General features: G+C 36.2%; 2 protein-coding genes across 4 annotated transcripts in view; one reads left to right on the top strand and one right to left on the bottom strand.

The window, feature by feature from the left end:
- Positions 1-933: 933 nt before the first annotated feature.
- Positions 934-16,296, bottom strand: LOC140344040 (uncharacterized). 3 transcript variants are annotated; one of them, XM_072430951.1, is made up of 8 exons: positions 16,253-16,296; positions 15,188-15,297; positions 10,122-10,181; positions 8,666-8,813; positions 8,292-8,390; positions 7,241-7,348; positions 6,363-6,458; positions 934-4,854 (listed from the first exon to the last, which is right to left on the bottom strand). In XM_072430951.1, the coding sequence occupies exons 2-8, from the start codon at positions 15,263-15,265 to the stop codon at positions 3,974-3,976; spliced, it is 1,470 nt and encodes a 489-aa protein (XP_072287052.1). In that variant the 5' UTR covers positions 15,266-15,297; positions 16,253-16,296; the 3' UTR covers positions 934-3,973. The 3 variants fall into 3 exon arrangements, with proteins under 3 accessions (XP_072287052.1, XP_072287053.1, XP_072287054.1); XM_072430952.1 differs by lacking the exon at positions 16,253-16,296 and having other exon boundaries at positions 15,188-15,379; XM_072430953.1 differs by lacking the exon at positions 16,253-16,296 and having other exon boundaries at positions 15,118-15,202.
- Positions 16,297-19,725: 3,429 nt separating this feature from the next.
- Positions 19,726-20,129, top strand: part of LOC140344041 (oocyte zinc finger protein XlCOF7.1-like) — a 10,234-nt gene continuing 9,830 nt past the window's right edge. The window contains exon 1 of the mRNA XM_072430954.1: positions 19,726-19,808. The gene's annotated coding sequence lies outside the window, so the exon portion shown is untranslated. The remainder of the gene's footprint in view (positions 19,809-20,129) is intronic.

Below are 20,129 nucleotides of genomic sequence, written 5' to 3'. Positions count from 1 at the left end.
ACTTTCTAATAGGCTATGGATGTATATATTTGAAACAATGTAATTATGTATGAAGACTTTTTACAATACACAATTATAAATGCAAGATTTCCTAGCCAAAAAAACTTTCTTTGTTGCTTTACTTCATGTACATTTTGAGGGGTGGCTACCTATATTTTCTCTAAACTTTAACTGTCTATAGAGAGACAACACTCATTCACCAATTCTGTTTTCTCTTCATGTAGTTATTATTTTATGGATGTTACAAACCTTTCATCAGATCCAACTTCTATCTTTTATCCAGCACTCATTTCTCTTGTCAAAGCACAGAACCAGCTAGTGGTCGAGCGGCTGACAAATTTCCAGGAGCTGGAAGCCATACAGGATTATCTGATCCCAAGGCAGGTCTGAACAAACCTTAGGCAATAGAATCATGGCATACTTACCTCCATAGCTTGTCGGTAGGCAAATTGAGATGACTCTTTCCCTAAATTTTTGTTATTCCTCATATTGTAACATTAGGGGGATACAGGAAGAGATATGACAGCATGGTGATATTCTGTATGAGACAAGTGTAAAATAGACTATTGCAGAGGCCACTCTATTTATATGATGGTGGCATATAGAGAAAATATTCAAGCTCTAGAAATAGATTCTGACTCTGGATGTTATTAGAAAATTCATGGTCTCAGCCTTCTATGAAGCAACTAAGATAAAGGCATTGACAATAAGATTGTAGACTCCTTGAGAAAAATTCAAACCCGAAATGTGTAGAAACCATAACAAGGACTTCTTTTTAGTTGCTACCTCTGGTCTGATAAATATGCCATTAAAAATGTTTAGCGATCACTGCTTGATATGTGTCATGAGAACTCTTCCTTTGATATCTCAAGAACAGTAATTAGTCCTGCTAGTTTTTATTTGTGTCTACAAAGTAATTAGGGTCTATGTTGTGCACATCATTGTCCCGTCACTAGCGATAGTGATTCTTCATATGCTTCTAAGCATTCTTGTACAAGTACGCTTATCCTTTTCTACTGCAAATGTTAACTTGCTCACAGTTTGTAGTTTCACAACTTCATAGTCAAAGGCCCAGAACAAGTATGCAGCAAATGAAAGTCTGAGAAACATTACAATTTTGTATCTTCATATTTGTTTTGGATCAGTTATTCAGAACGTATTGAGGTCAGAGCACCGGCATGACCGACATGAAAGTAACGAGAATCAGAAGGGCTTCATACACATACTGGGCACTTTATTGGGTACACCTTGCTAGTGCCAGGTCAGACCCCCTTTTGGGTTTAGGAATTTGTTGTGGGTTAGATTCATGAAAGAATTCTTGGGAATTTGATCCCTATTGGCATGATAATACAGGTAGTCCCCAGGTTACATAGGGACTGTAGGTTTGTTCCTAAATTGAATTTGTATGTAAGTCGGAACAAGTACATTATTTTAATGAATGCAATTAGGACAGATGTTTATTATTAGGTAGCGTGGTGTCAGTTACTGTATGAAATCCTCACTGTGAGTTAATCACAAAGCAAAAACAAAAAAAAAACTTTATGGAGACATTTATTAACTTCTGGAGCAAGCTGTGCTTTGATATGCAAAAAGGAACAAATGCAAAGTTTGTCTTGGTCATTAATTACAAAAGCTTCCATAAGTCATGCGAACTGCCCCATACAGGGAAGCTCCATTGGTATCTAGGAGTCGTTAGTATGTCAGATGTCCTTAACTCGGGGACTACCTGTCTTATGCAGTTGTTGCACATTTATAAGCTGCATATTCATGATGGGAATATCCATCCCACCCCATTCAAAAGATGGTTTACTGCATTGGGATTTGGTGACTGCAGATTCCATTTGAGTACAGTGAACTAATTGTCATGTTCAATAAACCAGTATGAGATGATTTGAGCTGAAAGTATCAAAAAATTGTTAAACTTTGGTTCCGAAGGGATGGAGATGGATAGCAACAATAATAGAATGTTGGTAATAAGGGGTTCAAAGTGTACTCAGAAAATATCCCCCACATCCATAAACTGCTACCAGCCTGAACCATTATTACCAGGCAGGATGGATCCATGTTTTCATCTTGTTGACAGCAAATTCTGACCTTATCATCTGAATTTTGAGTTCCAGCTAAACTCTTTTTTAATCTTTTTGGACAGAATCGAAGAGGGATAAAATCTCTTAAAGTTTTTTTTTTTTTTATCTGCTCTACTCCTGCTGAAGAAATCTCCTCCAACCATTATTACAAGGAGAAATAACTTAAAGCAATTTTAAGACTTATTCATTCTTTTAAATTGTGTTTTATTGCTGTCCTTGTCCTAATTAGAAAAAGTTCCTCTATTTTTTCTGTTCAGATATTTGTTTGCCATCAAAACAGAAACTGAAACAGGAATACAGCAATAAGTACCACTCGAAAGTTCCAAACATTTTTCACTCACAAAGGCTTTTGGTTGGTATTACATTTGCAAAAACATTTACAAATATATAAAGAGTTTCATTAAGTATACTGTTTTATAGAATAGATCAGCCAGACAATTCCACAATTCACTATTTTTTTTAGAAAGTAGACAGGTCATTGACATTTAAAGGCAACATTACATGAAGTTAGGTGCCAGAGGTACCATTTATGCAGGTTTTCTGGTACTGTTATAACCTACAGACGGTATTTACAGTTGAAGCAGCTACTGCACCTTTCTGATACTGTAACGCATCCTTTCCAGCATATGACTCAGGGACATCTTGACTTATAAAACACAAATAAACACGAGACTCTTTAACGACAAGTTGACACTGATCTTGGTGAGTTTGTCGGTGGTTACTTTTACCCATCAAAATGAAGACTGTCATCAAAGTCTAACTCAAAGGCTAATACAGGCAGCTAATAAAACCTAGTGACATTTCTAAGAATACTGATAAACCAAAGAAAATATAGAATAAATTTAAACACTGGCTGGGCCTTCATGGGGCAACTGAAGAGCATAAGAACTTGGAATAATTGAAATTATAGCACTAAGTCAAACAAAAACAAATATGCAAATCTTAAAAGTCCTGTCAAACCTCCCAATTTTCTCTTTTGGATAACAGTGATCGGGAGACTTTGGAGAAGCTGCACATTATCGATTCACATAGTAAGTAACAGTTGAGAAAAGTATATTTCAAGTGTTAGATTATTATCAAGTGGACTCCCATGTACATGAACTACTGGTGATGTCACTGTCAAGTTCTTTTCCAACACATCATCGTAAACTATTCATAGTGAGGCAGAAATTCTCATTAAGCAATGCCAAGTTTCCTTTGTTACAGCCAGGGGATATAGCGTCTCCAACTTATTTTGAGTCTGCACTGGGTCTTCTCGGGGCATGTTTCTAATTGCTCCAGTGGGAGCTATCATGAGGCCTTTTTATAAGACACTTAGACCATCTTAGCCAACCTCTTGTGATTGACTTCAAAGCAATGGAGACTCTGGAAAGTTTATTGCTCTGTCAGCTTTTTAACTTCTCTTTGGTTTTGATAACCCAAAAACCTCAAAGGCCACATATCCACAAAACTTTACTTACTGCCTATATTTTTTAGCATTTGCTTTTGTTAGTGGTAATACGAGTACCCTGGTTTCTATAAAGTGTCTACATTTATGCTTAAAATGTATTTTACGGCAGTTAAAGTTGGACAAACTTCACGTTAAGAAAGCCCGGCATGGAAAGATCTGTTTGTCTTTCTTTGACCACCATGTTTTTTTCCACAGTGACTGATGGTACAAATGCAAGTAGTAAAAAATAATGCTCAGTTGTACTGAGTAAATCTCTAAATATGATAATGTTCATGTCTGACCCTCTTTGATTATCTGCTGGTAATTCCCACCTAAATATACCACATTGCTTGTTTTTTTTCCATAATGTGTAAGGCCACCCTAAAATCTTTTACACCAGCAGCCTCCACTACATCATATAAGTCAAACGGTAACAGGTCAAACATTATTAATGTTGTTATTTGCACTTTCCTCTCTGGTGTGTCCTCTGATGAGTAGTATAACTGTATTTAGAGTTGAAGTGCTTGCCACACTCTCTGCAGATGTAGGGCTTGTTCTCCGTGTGAGTGTTCTGGTGCTTGCGTAGGTTTGACTTGTCTGTGAAGCATTTCCCACATTGTGGGCACATGTGGGGTCGTTCCCCTGAGTGGATCCTCTGATGAATGATCAGGTATGATTTGTAGGCAAAGTTCTTCCCGCACAGGCTGCAGGTATGGGGTTTTTCCCCCGTATGAGTCCTTTGATGCATGGTTATCTGAGACTTATATGTGAAGTGTTTTCCACACTGGTCACAACGGTGTGGTTTCCCACTTAGGTGGGTTCTCTTGTGGATGGTCAAATGAGATTTGGTGGCGTAACGTTTATCACACTCATCACAGCCATATGGTTTTTCACCTGTATGAGTTCTCTGGTGTCGGATGAGATTAGATTTGTAGTCAAAGTATTTTCCACATTCATCACAGTGATGAGGTTTTTCCTCGACTCGCAGGGCTTGATTACTGGTTTGAGAATGAGATCTGCTAACTCTTTCAGATTTCTTTTCAACATTCGTGACTTTTGACTGCTTATCTGGCTTTGATTGTTCATGATCTATATTGGTAAAGCTATCATTCAGAATCATTGAGCCTTGTTCACACTCTTCAGATACTGAAGTAAATGTGAGATTGCCTATGTCATAAGAAGGTGACTTTTCCGGGGAATTCTCCTCTTGAAGTCCTTGAAAAAAGCTAAGGTCATCTTCCGCCAAATCATCTGGTGAGCAGTTCACATTGTAGGGCTCCTCAGGTATTGTTCTGTCTATGAAATTATCAGCAGTGAATGTGGCATGTTCTAAGTGTTCTAAAAAAGGACAGAGGTTGCATGAGAGAAGATATATATAAATATAAATGTATATATATATATATATATATATATATCCCTAAATATGCAGTATAAAAGCGATACATATCAAAAATAGAACATGTGTATAAAGTAATATTTATACAAGTATATTAATAATAGGTGTAACTTTGAAATACATGAAATACTAAATGAATACCAGAGCACATTGTAACAGAGTACTGTCTCAATAAACAAATCAATGAAAAAAGTATATGTTTTATTATTAATGGGGATAAGTGACAAAGGTATGATGTTTCTTTATGCTAAGATGTTAGCTTAGTGTTACACCAAGGGATATATTTATACATTTTTATACACAGAATTTATACATTTTCTAAATGAATCCAAGGAGAAAAATTGTATGATTTCTTTGTAACACTTGTGTGAAAATGTTAAGAAGTAGACCTCCAAGGTATTACTTATTAGGGGTCCATTTAGATCTGTGCAATGTAGTAACGATTGCGTGTTACCACAATGCGCGGTAACACAAACAATACGTGTTGTGGTGTTGTTCATTTTAGGTGGCACTGGGGACTGTAGGTTTGTTCTTAAGTTGAATTTGTATGTAAGTTGGAACAGGTACATTATTTTATTAAATGCAATTAGGACAGATGTTTGTCTCAACATATTACAGGCAGCATGGTGTCAGTTACTGTATAAAATTCCCAAGGAAGCAAAAAAATTTAATTAACTTCTGGAGCAAGCTGTGCTTTGATATGCAAAAAGAAACAACTGCAGAGTTTGTCATTAAAGAGTTACAAGAGGCTGCATAAAGAGCTCAGTCCCCGAGAATCACCCACAATCTTAGCTGTGTTTAGCAAAAGATTTCTTCCCCAAGTCATGCAAACCGCCCCTCTGTCAAGCCTCCATACTTCACAGAATGAGAAGGGAAGCTCCGATCGTATCTAGGAGGCGTCTGTATGTCGGATGTCCTTAACTCGTGAGACTACCTATACAAAGCAAGGTTGTTGTATGATGCTTTCAAAAAAATGGGCCATGTGCCTATTCTAGGAAGGTAGCATGTATGGATAGCATTTAATTTTTAACATGCTGCCTTTATACAATACACAGTAACCAGTAACATAATGCATGTGAATTAACACACTGCGTTGATCTAAATGAGCCCAAACATGAAATGATTGAAACCTTATGTGGCATCATGTAGTGTAGACATTAAAGTATATCTAAATCCTATTTTTTTAATCTAGCTTTTTAATATTAATTATTATTTTTTACAGAAATAGAAAAGGGGAAAATACCGGAACAAGTAAAAAAAACTAGATCCTAAAATTTTAGGTTCGGATGGAATAGGAAATGGCCCTGAGACCAATGTATGCAAGGAGATAAATTGAAAACTGTCAAGTTATTAATGATTGAAGTTAAATAGCTCTGCACCGTTATCTATTTTATCATGAATAATTCTGTGTCGCATTGCAAAGCAATTCAGTCCAATAAAACTTTCTTACCTGTCCAAGCATCACCATGGGTTTCCTGCTCACAGCTTCTGGCATATAGATTCTCAGCTTGTTCATTGTCAGATACATGGTTAGGGTAATATTCTTCTGTCATATGAAATTGAAAAAAGAAAAACACGAGTCTTGTAGTCTTTTAGTTGAAGACGATTAATAACCAACCAGAATGTTCCTAATTATGTGATCACTTTGTCATGAACAGCACTGTAATATCATGCTGTCCATATTTCTCCACCAGGGTTCTGTGAAACTCTAGGGTTTCTCTAGAGTAGTAGTCCCCAACCTTTTCGGACCTACGGACCACTAAACTTACGGATTGTGGACCACACATGCATGGGTAGCTAAGTCACTAAAAGGGGAAGACACTATCCCTATAGTGATGTCATGATGCCAGAACCGGTCCACTCCCCCATCGCAGGTCAGAGCCTGTGATGGAAGAGTGGGCTGATTGTGTCCAGAGACATAACCTGCCCACCACCCTGAGCCTGAGAACCATACGGGCGATATGATCTGCCCGCTGCTCCAGAGGTTGCTAGAGGTTCTTTGAGCTATGAGCAACTGGGATCCCTTAGGTCAGTAATCACAGATAACAATTTTCTTTTTGGCTATCTGTAAGGGTGGAATTCTTCCCACTGATTAGCACATCAACATACTGTGAGCTACATACTGTGATAGTAATTATAGCAGGGGTTCCCTGAAGACCTGAAAGTTATTTCAAGGGTTTCCCCAGGTTAAAGGAGGTGAAAATGCTGGTCTAATTGATCGATCACTAACACTAACCTTTAAAATCAAAAAAAGGTTATGACTTTAAAAAATAGGTTCTTATCTTTGTGTAAACTGCAATGATTGCTTTGTTCTAAACCAAATCTTACCAGAATAGGTTTGTGAGTCAATTTCCACCTGAAGAATGTCATTTTCATTTGTTTCACAGTCAACTCCCTCATGGTTTAGGCCATTGTGCTGTTCTTCTATAATATTGTCTGGTAATGTAAATAAATATTCAACAATTTAACTTTATCTCTCATACAAGTAATAATAACAAAAGTTTTGTAATGTGATGGGTCTAATTTATTAAAGCTCTTCGAGACTGGAAAAGAGAGACTAACATGGGAGTATCTGGGTGATCTAGCACAGTGGTCGCCGACCTTTTCAGACCTACGGACCACTAAATGCATAGAATCCAGACTCCGCATGCGCAGGGAGCCGTGTGTCACTCAAAGGGGAAGAAACCTCCCCCATAGCAGGTCTAAGCCTGGGATGAGAAAGTGGGTGGGGTGTGTCCATATGGGGGACATGGCTCTGGCTGGTGCACCCCCCAACAGGGTCCTTTTCCTGACCCCCAAAATTTTCTTTGGCGACCAATGATCTAGCAAACCTGGAATAAATTTCCTAAAAATCATTTATTAGTTGAACAATGTTTTCAATCCTGGACCAGATCCATTCCAGATTTGCTCAATCACCTAGGTTCTCACATGATAGTCTATCTTCTCCAGTCTCGAAGAGCTTTGATAAATTAAGCCCAATGTGTTTTATATGTTCGCCTAAAGTTCATTTTTGAAAAAGTAATTTAAAGTGTACATTTACAAAAACAGTACAGACATCACACTCCCCACTACCACCACCACCAACCCACTCTACCCATAGTTCTGCAAATCTCCCAAACCAGCAGGATTTCACATCAGTTCCTGAATTTGGTAAGGTAGTAGGTATGGTAGTTTATAATTGACAATGAAAGACAAATGATATCTCCATATTAGATTTTTACTTTTATATAACTTAAAAAAAATATCTCATTGGTAATTCTAGTTATTTTTATGTATGTACCTAATTTTGTTGGATATGGTAGGTTCTTTCTATTTAGACTTATTTAACACTAGTTGAGTAATTATCTAACCTGTTAGAAAGTTGATGAATATTACTGACCTGCACAGTGACCGGAAAGCACTTCTACTTGTTGAAAGTCCCCTAATCCTCCATTGATCATGTCCTTCATAAATACGGGGTCATCGTTCTCGTGACATACTGTTAATAACAAGAGGTTATTTATTCACAAATATGCATCTTTGACAACAAAACGTTATACAAAGCAGGAGTGTTCTAACGTTTACCTCAATAGACCTGATTTATGAAAGCTCCCCAAGGCTGGAGAGGATACACTTTCATCAGTGAAGCTGGGTGATCCAGCAAAGCTGAAATGGATCTCTTCAAAGTCATTTGCTATTTGCTAGCAAATGTTTTGAATCCTGGACCAGATCCATTTCAGGATAATTAATAACCATTTCCTTGGACTAACCTACCTTGGCTTATATCTGCTAGGACTTCAGAAGAATGAAATTTCTTTGGGTTCTGCAGTGTAACCTCATGATAAAATTGTTTATGGTTCTCTATGAAGTCCCATTCTTCCATGGAGAAATAGATTGAGATATCCCCACATTTTATAGGCACCTGAAATAATGTAAAATTAGGAAATCTGTTTAGGTATATATTTTTGAATATTGTATCTCTGTCATTTCTTTATTTTCCAATAGAGTAGGAAAGGGTTAGAAGATTTTTATTTCAATCAATTTTATTGGGTGTCACAGTTTTTTCATACAGATAACAAAAATTTTAACATAATAAAGAAACATATAGCATATATAAATATCTACAGTATATCTATACCATAAACTGAGAAATGGTAAATGAGAAAAAGAAGAGAAAAGAGGGAAGGGGTGAAATGTGCATACTCTGTATACAGCTATTAATAAAATATACACAACCAATCACGGGAAGGTTAGAAAATTTTAATGGCACTGTGTAGATCCACTGGGAAGATTTATCCTTGCTGGTGACCACTGTTTTTGGGAAAAACTAAAGTTTATATTTGTCCCCAACACAGGATGTTAAATCTTGTACAGTGTTTAACCCAGATATGTTCTGGGTGGTGCTCCCAGCTAAAAGGGGCTGGGGAGAACACTGTTGTATTAGAGATGCCTGTTGTAGTGAGAACTGTCCCCTGAGTTTTCATAGATTTCATAATTTATTCAGTTGTAACCCCTGGATAAGAAATAGAAAGAAATCTTATCGGGGGCGGGGGGAGGGGAGGAGGCAGATAGCAAACTCAAAACCCAAGAGGAGTTCTACTCATTTCCTACACCATAAAAATAGCTAGAAATGCATTTTAAAGAAAAGTTAACTATGTAAGTAAATAAATGAAGCTTTAATATCTAGTAAACAAATAGAACATTATAAAAAGTGTCAACACATAAAATTTTGGAAATCACATTGCAGGATGTACTAAAAACTTTTGTACCAAAAAATCATGTAATATCAAGGCAGCACCCAAAGATTGTAAGTTTTATTCCAAAGGTAAATTGGGTGGGTCATGATTGTGGCCCAAATTGGTCAAAGTAACCAAGACAGAGTGAGTACAATAGGCCAAAAATGGTTCGGGATGTAACCAAAATGAAAATTGGTTTACTCATACTATGTTGTACCGGTCTTAAAAGGAAAAAAGTAAAAGATTACAATGGAAAAAAGAAAAGGGCAACTATAGAAAAAACTAAAGAAAAGCATTCAACCCCTGAAAAGTTGTTGCAGGGGATCTCAAAAACTTCTAAAAAACTAAAAACAAATATTTGCATTCATTTATTTTTGCATAATAAACAAATGAAACTTGTAACTGGGTTCAGTATAACTTTTAATTTTCCACTTTAATGAACAGTGATGTTGATGTCTACAATACATGAAATATTATGTACAGGCAGTACTCACCTCTCCAGACAGTAGGTGGGTGGCACTGTGTGGGGAATTCTTCTTCACTATGACATACTCCTAAACAAGAGCAAACAATGATATGGCAGATTTGTCTAATGGACATTTCGGTTAGATTATAAAATAAAGCCAGCACTTTTACCAATATGATGTCTGAACATTGAAGCTTGTTGCTCCCATGATCCCATACACACAACAGAGCAGAGCAAATGGAGCAAAACCCTTACAAGGAGATAAGTTACTTTGCTATGTGATAAACCTTTAATCTCCTGGGTGGTTAATTTCTGTCTGGATTTATATGTCTAAAAGCAGTACATAGTTTTTCATGAAAATTTATTTTACAGTATAAAATAATAGTATTAGAGTATAAAAAAAGTTTAAAACACAAAATCATGTCAAAATAATACATTAAAAATAAATAAATAAATAATATACTCATACTAATATAATAAACTGTAAAATAAAAGTTCAATGTACAGCTTTTAGACATATAAATCCACTGTATTGCATTCAATACAGTTTTTTTGTATTGAATGCAATACAAATGGGGATCCCACCCTGCCCCGAACATCTGCACGCACCGACGTCACCGGGAACTCCCCAGTGACTCATTGAGTGCAGAGGACGCCGGCCGGAGGAAGAAAGAAGATGCGAAGGATGATGGAGGACGCCTGGCAGATCAGGTAAGTCTCGATTTACTAATATTTCCTATAGGTTTAGCTACCCCCAGTGTGGCTCCGGGTTACCACCTCTTTTTTCTACCCCGAGTAACACTCGGGGTTACCGCCCAGGAGGTTAATAAATTCACCCTATTATGTGACCACGTGATTACAGCCAGTGCTTTGTAAATGGCGACGCTCCGGGTTGGTTGGGGCACAACATCAGAACTTGTGTCTGTCATAGACATCATTTATATGTTGCATGAGAGGTTAGAATAATATGCATTAATATGTGTTTTTATGTATTTTTATTTTCAAATAAAAAGTTCATGAGATACTTACAATAGTCATAAGAAGGGTAATAGGAATGTGCAGCTGAAATATGAGGTCTGTCTATTACATAACAAGACTGATATAATAACTCACTTTTATTTATTTATAGGACAACTCTAATGTTTGTCTTCTTCAATATTCTCTCCATTCACAATTAAACACCAATGCTGTCTGGTTTTCCACTGATGGAAGTCATGGAACAGATCAGCTGTTTCAAAATGTCTGATGTTTCTTTATTTAATGCATCAATTGACTCAAAGTGTGTTCCTTTATGCACCAATTTCAATTTAGGAAAAAGAAAAAAGTCCCAAGGTTCCAAATCTGGTGAATACGGAGGATGTTCCAGCATAGTAATGTGTTTGTCGGATTGTCCTGATGAAGAATGAAACCATTTTCCCACATTCATGCTCGTCTTTTCCTGGAAGATCACAAGGGATGACTTTTTGAAAAAACTTCAGGTTCCCTTCTAGTTGCTGCAGAATGTCAATGCAAATTTCATTGCAGAACTCTTTTTGCCTTGATTCACTTTATTTAGTTGTTCTGATCATTATTGCCACCAGTGATTAAAAAAGGATAAAGATCCAAAATAGTGCATCCCTGACTTCCCTGATTTGAAAGATATCCTATTCAAGTAGCCCACCCACCTCCTAGATTGTAAGCTCTTCGGGGCAGGGTCCTATCCTCCTGTGTCACTGTCTGTATTCGTCTGTCATTTGCAACCCCTATTTAATGTACAGCGCTCCGTAATATGTTACCGCTATATAAATCCTGTTTATTGTTATTATTAATAATAGTAACCTGACAGCGGTTTTTACATTATCCAAAATAGAAGAAAAGAATTGATTTTAGATATACTTTAGGCAATGAAAAATAGGTGTGAGCATTTTAATGAACCAAGTAAAGCTCCTAATACACTGAGTATACCATTCAGTTTGACAAGTTTAGCTTGGTGATAAGGTTTATGGACACAAATAAGGCTGATGAGATATGTAGATGAACCACTAGAGAGAGTTGTGTATTACACCGCTATATTGGGCCTAATTTAATAAAGCTGGGTCACCCAGTTTCACTAATGAAAGTACCGTATTTTTCGGACTATAAGACGCACTTTTTCTTCCCCAAAACTGGGGGGGAAAAGTGGGTGCGTATTTTGTTCAGAATCTTTTTTTTCTAGGTTTTTCTCCTTTAAAATTGGGTGCGTCTTATAGGCCGGAGCGTCTTATAGTCCGAAAAATACGGTAAATCCTTTCCAGCCTTGTAGAGCAATAATAAATCAGGCTCTATGTGTTTGAAACATTGCTTCTATATAGCTTGCTATTACTTATAATACAGATGTAAGACATCTGTGGCATTGTATCCAAATCTGTTTTATTTTTGAGTTTATTTTTGAGTATATAAGGCAAAAAAGGAAAAAATGAGTACGTAATTAAAGTAATTAATCTGTTATTTACCATTTTATGATGGGAATAGCAGTGATTGATTATCCACCAGAAAATATTCAGATTTGTCAGAATCACTGGTTGCATTTACTAAGTGATTACAGTGTTAACACTCCTTTAGTAATTCAACTTTGATGTGAAGAAAAGAAAAAATCTTTTATCAAAACAGTCAACTTTTATTTATCTATCTTGAGGCTTATTCACACTTAATATTTGATATATTTACCTTTGTATTAGTAATTATTGCGTTACTCTTTAACATTCATACAAAGTTTTATTTTTGTGTCTCACTACTGAGGAGTCAACCTCCTATGATTGCATTGGTTCTCTTTGTATTTCTTGAAAAAAATGATTATATTATATTATATAGAAATATTATACAGAAAATAGTGCCGAAAGACACTCTGGTAAACTTGTTAGTCTGGTATAGTCTGGTATACCTGGCAGACGCAGGATGTTGGTAAGCTGACAGCAGGTTCCAGTACCTACATGCATGGGTGTAGGTTCAAAATTCAGCAAGGATAGTACCTGCATAGAATTTGTATGTTCTCTCTATGTTTGCATGGATTTCTTCTAGGCACTCCTTCTCCCTTCCACACCCCAAACATGCAATTAGGGTTTTATTATTATTAATATTATTAAACAAGATTTATATAGCACCACCATATTACGCAGCGCTGTACAATAAATAGGTTAAATGGCTTTCCATCCAAAACTATGACAATAGATTGTCATGACAAAATGGGAGCAAACTTAGTGACATTACCATAAAAACAAAAGTTAATAATAATATTATAAATTTTAGGAAAATGTAGCTTGTACGTTGCAATTAGAATCCGTTTGAGATTACTTACAGCATATCTCACAACTTTAGGAGATAGGGAGAATTTTTTAGCCTAGGGTATACAGCAAAATTCCACACCCCTGCCATGTCCCCATTTTGCAGAATATAAAAAATAAATACAACTTTTATAATTATTTTTTAAAATAACAAATGAAAAAATGTACAAGCTGGATGAAGGTTTAGTGCAAAATATCATATTGTAATAGATAAATAATACATGAAATAATACAAGGGGGTGCAGAGAAGTTCTTGGCTTTGCCCCCTTCCAGATGAAATAGAAAAATAAGTGTGGGGGCAAATGACAGGAGGCAATTAAGACAAAAAAGCTGTGGAAAGTTGACCAAAGAGATCCTTTTTTTGCAGGACTATGCACCTGCACACACGTCCAACGTTGTGGCTGCCTAATTGAACACCCTGGGTTTCCAATTGGTCCACCATCCCCCCTACTCACCTGACCTGGCTTCTTCGGACTATTATCTGTTCCAGAATTTAAAGAAACACCTGAAGGGGCAACGGTTTGAGGACATTTCTGACGTCAAAGTTGCTGCTTAGAGCTGGTTTGCGTACCAACTAAATAACTTTTATTTGAGCGGTCTAGAAAAGCTCCAACTACACTCTACCAAGTGCATCAGTCTCAGGGGGGAATATGTTCAATAAATGTGTTATTTCATAACTCTGGCTCTCTTCTTTCTGGGCAAAGCCAGGAACTTCTCAGCAACCCCTCGCACATGAGGGTTGTATATATCCACCCAAAAAGAGGGAGAACTACAGGGGAAAGAGTGAATTGGATCTGAAAGAGAGAAAGCCCTCCAGATCGGGGCAGTTGGGAGGTGTGTTTAGATTTCATTTGGTTAGCAGTTGACTTCTACCTGACCTGCACACTGACCTTTTTAGAGCTGCTTTTGCTTTTGAATTGATTCTATGGGTAGAGAAGCAAGTTCTGTTAGTCCATCAAGCTCTAAGACAGTACATCTCCCTCACACTTTATTATTTAGGGTAGAAGTACGTGGACCTCCACTTGTTCTTTGAATGCCAAATCATATTTTTAAAAAGTCTGTTACCCAGGGACACATGGGGTCTTAGCCCATGTATAAGTCCCAGACCAAAATCAACTTGGACCCATTACTTAAATCCTGTACCTTCATGTGACTCTCTAATCCCTACCTTAAAAAAAGCAAGTACATAGAGTTGTACTATAATGAGTATGGGTATTCCTGTAAACTAGTACAGCACCGAGATTACAGTGCCTGTGTGCAATCTGGTTCCCTGGTCACAAAGTAACCCTGGCAGTGTAACTCATACCTACCTACAGGAAGAACAAAAAATGTCTGATCTTCATTTGAACTCTACATAATGGCCCTGATTTACTAAAGCTCTCCAAGCAACAACTTTCTTCGGTGAAGCTGTGTAATCCAGCAAACCTGGAATTGATTTCCTAAAGTCATTTGCTTTTTTTTGGGGGATCACACAGGTTCACTGATGGAGTGTATCCTCCCCAGCTTTGGAGAGCTTTCATAAATAAGGCCCAATAAATTAGAAAAAGCTGCTTGAGGATAGGAGAGAACCATCTCACAAATAACTTTTTTGTTTGGACCTTATTAGCTTATTGGTATACAAACAAATATGTAGGAATTTAAGTTAAATAGGATGTGATTATCATGAAATTAGATGTTGAGGTCCATTATCTATTTTTTTGTTGTCTATAAATATACCTCTCTTACCTATTATTCTAATGATTTCAGTCAATGATTCATGGAAGTTTTTGCCTGCTTTGAGGCTGCATTATTTTACCTCTCCTGTAAGCAAGTAGATGATCCCCAGGGCATGATTTAAGATCCTCTCAGTCAGGTGCTTCTTTTCCTTTTTCATTTTGGTGTAAGTAAATACTGCAAGCAGAGATCCTAAAGTAAAAATTATAGATTATTAGCAGAAGTCAGACGCTGACACCGGCCATACACACAAATTATTACACAGAAAATAAACAACTTGTTATTACTTATTTCTTCAAATGTGCCAAAAATGGTAACTTTGAGCTATGGCATTAAGAATGAAGTTTGGATAGCTACCCTTATTAGATGGATACTTATTATAGATTGCAAGCTTTTAGGACCCTATAGACCCCCTTTCAGGCTTTTCAGAATTGTGAAAATGGTTCTGAAACGTATAATGTTTAGAAAGAGGAGAAATGCAATATTACTATTTAAGAAATACATCAATTATTTCTAAAGGAAAAAAATACTTTGTACATCTTGATCTAATAAGAAAAAAATGTAATATCCCTTGCATCCCTTACGTTACACATATTCTTTATATTTATTTAAAATATGGAATATGCGAAGAGAGAATTACAAGTAATAGTAACAAGTGGCTCTATGTTCTTGCCCTGGTTACATGTATGTCCTGAAATGTCTTTCTTTATCAGACATATACATACTACCTGCAAACTTGTAAAATATTATATAAAACAATATATTATTCTCCTTTCTTCTTACAGAATAACATATTTCTCCTTTTATTTTAGTAATTGAATTCAATTACTAACTAATTAATTACTTATTCATTACCTTACTTATTTTCTACAATTCAAAAGACTTCTAGATCAAGATAAAATCAAGATTCTATCAATGATCATTACTATACTAATATTATGAAGAAGAATAGATTAAAACAACTTCTAGGTAGCATAATACAGCACATGCAGGAATGAAAGCTACTAGAATATCCCTGAGAAGTACAATATTTTTCAAATCAGATTTCTAAGCACAATATTTGATGCATCACTTTGTAGGAGCACACATACAAATACATAAAGTACACAGAGATAAGGCTCTTCTAACAAAGCAGTTCAGCCCATACCTTGCAGTCAAATAGGGGTTTAAAAGGAAGTGATGTTGTGTCCAATGTTTCCCAGGATTGTGGGATTTGTAGTAGTCCAGTCTGATGAATGTGGGACATGGATGTAGTAAATGGACTGCAATTCCCAGTGTCCCCTATACCTTGTGTCTCATAGTCAGGGATAACCAATCATGGAATGAAACAGAAGCAGGCATCATTTCTTACTGCACATTATTCTAACTCTGCAGGCATTTATTATTTCCATAAGAAATAAATATATTATATAAAGTGTATGCTATATGTCTGTGTAATATGTTTGCATGAGAGCAGAATCTACAACAGGTGGAGAAGAAGAGATTGGATGTAATACACAACTGTTGCAAGCTGCAACATTTTGTGCTAGCTAGAAGTTCAAATCCTGCTGGGATGTGTAGTTGTCCCTTGTAACTGATACTTTTGGAAAGTAACAATTATTATCTTTTTTTTATTTCACCATTATTTGCATTGGTGATATACAGAGTACAATAAAGACTAACATGAAAAATCTGTATATTACTTGTGAAGCATTGTGAAGTGTATGTAGATGCTATGTACAGTACATAAAGTTTGTATTTATTTATTTATTTTTTTAATGTTTATTATTGCAAAAATAAATGATGAGCTTGAGATTTTTTTGCCCCCTCTTTTTTTCTGCCTATGTCAAAATATTTAAAACAGTAAACCAACAACTGTTTATATGCAATGCTTATTTAAAAACATAGTAAAGTAAATAGAGTATTATTAGTATAATAGATTGTAGAGGAGAGAGTCGGGTTGGTGGAATACCAGAGAGGAGGAGGTTACAGTAGTCCAGAGTCAAGAGTTAGTATCAATATCATATCAATATTATTTTAAGGGACTTTTCAGGCATATATTTTGTAGAATACAAGTCTTTAAAATACAAACAATGTTTTTTTTAAACAATTTTTGGGAAAATATGACAGTTTCATATTTACGAAAAAAAAAGAAACAACATAGTCAGCACAATATACTAGTAATTAATGGTCAATATTCAAAAGGAATTTTTTCAACTCGCTTCACAGACAATTTTTCCAATTCCTCAGGAAACACCCTGAGACCTACAAATTTTTTTAATATAAATAGATTGCTGATCAGTAAACATTTTATGCGACATATACATTTTTTACAAACAAAAACCTTTTATTGAAGTATATCCAATTGTGTTTTTCTTTCTTCAACAAACTATTTGTACTCATCAGGAGAGGAAATATACTTGACACCAAACCAGGATGAAGTCCATGAAACCAGTCAAAAAAGTATTCTTGTAGGGTTATTTATGTCACCCTGTAATCTAGATATTTCCTATCTCTTTAAATGATCAAATAACAAACCTACAAAGGCCTTCTCAGACACTGACATGTCTTTTGGTATATCAGATCTTTAGGATGCTGAAGCAATTATTACGATGCTTTTGTGAATAAGGGTTTATTTGTATCCAAGATTATTCATGGAAAATGTCTTTTTCTTAAAACAAAAAGCTGCCAACAATGGAAGGCTCTCTTTTTGTTGTTATAACCCAAGTTGTTCGACCCTTTCACCCCATGATGTTACTTATTAAACAATTGAGATAATATCACTGTTGTGAGTAAATATAGGGGGCAACTTATATATATATATGCTTCACCCTTTATAAGTATAACAAACTGAAATTATTGCTATACTTTATTACAGTTAGTTTATGGTTAATAAAAGATTAAATAGGAACACATTTTACTTAATCTGCTTCTTTTTTTTTTTTTACAAACCTGTTGGTTTAATAGAACTGACATTATGTGCAGCTCAAAGAAAAAAACTTTGACCTGTCTGTAAGAATTAAACATAATCCATTATACCATCATTATTATAATAGTTTCCTATGTAAAAAATGCTAACCAGACCATTTCTTTATTGAACAGTTCCACAAAGTGCTTGGCATTCATCTACTGATAGCCAAAATTATATATATATAAAAATACACTTTACACACAGCAATTTGTTAAATAGAGCGGGGAGGGGGGAGGACAAGTGAGCTGCACGTGCTGTGTTCTAATCCATTGTTGTGCACAGTTGTCATCCCTGATCGGTCATTCATCAAAGTGCCGTACCGTATTGATGAACAACATCAGGGGACCGCGATGAGCACGATAAAAGGTCTTTGTCATTACTAAAGCTGAGTCTGCAATGCTAACGTATTGAGACTGAACAGTAAAATATATGATATATACTTATTCTGCTTTATAAGGTCGGAAATCAGGAAATTGAGAATTGGATGAACCAATGAAAAATGGTAAACAAATGGGGCTGATTTACTATAGGAATACAGGCTGTTCACATAGTAAGGTGACTTATACCCATTAATAGATATCTCAGCTTAGTAAATGAGATGAAGCTCAGCCGACTTCAACCATCCAATCATGTGCAGGAAAAATCCTATTTCTTTTTTTCCTTGCCAATATTTCTATTCAAGTGAATGTAAGTAGTTAGGACCCTTTTTTTTTGCACGTGGATGCGGCAGATCACGTCACTTTTGGCCACAGAGGTTGTAGTCCAAATATCTGCCTCTGCACAGTTTTTTATTTGTTAAACATTAGGAGAAAGTTCCTTGATGATGCATGCCTGATCTTGGGCATGTGAAAAGGGAGCAGCCTGATTTTACTTTAATTAGTCTTACATTGCTTTTCAGTGCTGAAGATTTCTTGCAGAGTTTTTGTAGCCATTTCCTGTCTACATGCACTCATTCCAGCAATGTATCAATGTTTGTGTAATGGCAACTTTTAGTCTCCATGGGGAAGTTGTTTGACAACACAGAGGTACAAAGCAGGAGCAATGGGCCTGATTTATTAAAGCTCTCCTAGACTGGAGAGGATACACTTTCAACAGTAAAGCTGTGTTCCAACAAACTTGGTCCTGGATTCAAAACATTTGCTAACAAATGACTTTGAAAAGATCCATTCCAGGTTGGCTGGATCACCCAGGTTCACTGACGAAGTGTCTCCTCTCCAGTCTAGGAGAGCATTGATAAATAAGAGCCAATGTGTTGTCACCCGGTAACAAAAAGTGAACAAAGATCTTAATGTTAGAATCCCCAGATAATATTTGTATATTTTTATATATTTAAATATAATGTTTTCAGAGTCACAATGACCTTTTTAAAAAAACATGAACATGTTACAATAAGTTTAATTTCAGTGTATACTTTATGAATACAGAAGTGACTTTGTTTTATGTTTCTGAGTATAAAATATATCATTTTTCTATTTTTGTATTTAACAATGTATACAATATTATGTGCATGTATTACAATTATGACACCGTAGTCAGAAAGAGTTTACACATCTTCATGTTCCTATTGGCCGTTTCAGGTCAAGTGATTCCTCTGCAAGGATTGTGGGAGATGTAGTCCCACTCTCCTTAGAACTGCTAGCGCTTGAAGCGCTTTAAACCACAACTCCCAGCATTCCTCGGGGCAAAACTCACCCTGGTGTCTGTCCCAGCACTTCCCCAAGTCTTCACTTCCTCCAAATACAACGTGAGCGTGGTAAGGTAGGTGAGGGCAGGGTGTCCGTCTGGGAATTGTGATGTGAAGAGGGGAGGCAGGCTGAGGCTATAAAGCTTCTGAAGAACCAAAAGTCCCAGCATGCCCTCTGGGTAGGGTTGTACTCAGCTCCCTGAACTCCCCTAGAGTTGCAACATATGCCATGTTTACCTATGTGCAGTCCTCATGTCTGCTGTGTGTAGTTGGTAAAAAAGTTTTGCATACAAATCATGTTTTCTTTTTGTTTCATAGTTTGTTTTATTCATCTCTGGGTGAAAACTAAGCAACCCATCACACTTGTTGTTTTATATAGGATGTATTCAC

This window comes from Pyxicephalus adspersus, chromosome Z (genome assembly GCF_032062135.1).
Source record: "Pyxicephalus adspersus chromosome Z, UCB_Pads_2.0, whole genome shotgun sequence".
Taxonomy (NCBI): domain Eukaryota; kingdom Metazoa; phylum Chordata; class Amphibia; order Anura; family Pyxicephalidae; genus Pyxicephalus; species Pyxicephalus adspersus.
Note: the sequence above shows the minus strand (reverse complement) of the source record. Positions and strands in the feature narration are given on the sequence as shown.

Coding starts and splice junctions, on each gene's coding strand:
- LOC140344040 (XM_072430951.1), bottom strand. CDS start 15,265: ATGAAAAAGGAAAAGAAGCACCTGACTGAGAGGATCTTAAATCATGCC. Junction 10,182..15,187: donor TCTACTTGCTTACAGGAGAG/GTAAAATAATGC, acceptor GCTCTTGTTTAG/GAGTATGTCATAGTGAAGAA. Junction 4,855..6,362: donor CCATGGTGATGCTTGGACAG/GTAAGAAAGTTT, acceptor GTCCTTTTTTAG/AACACTTAGAACATGCCACA.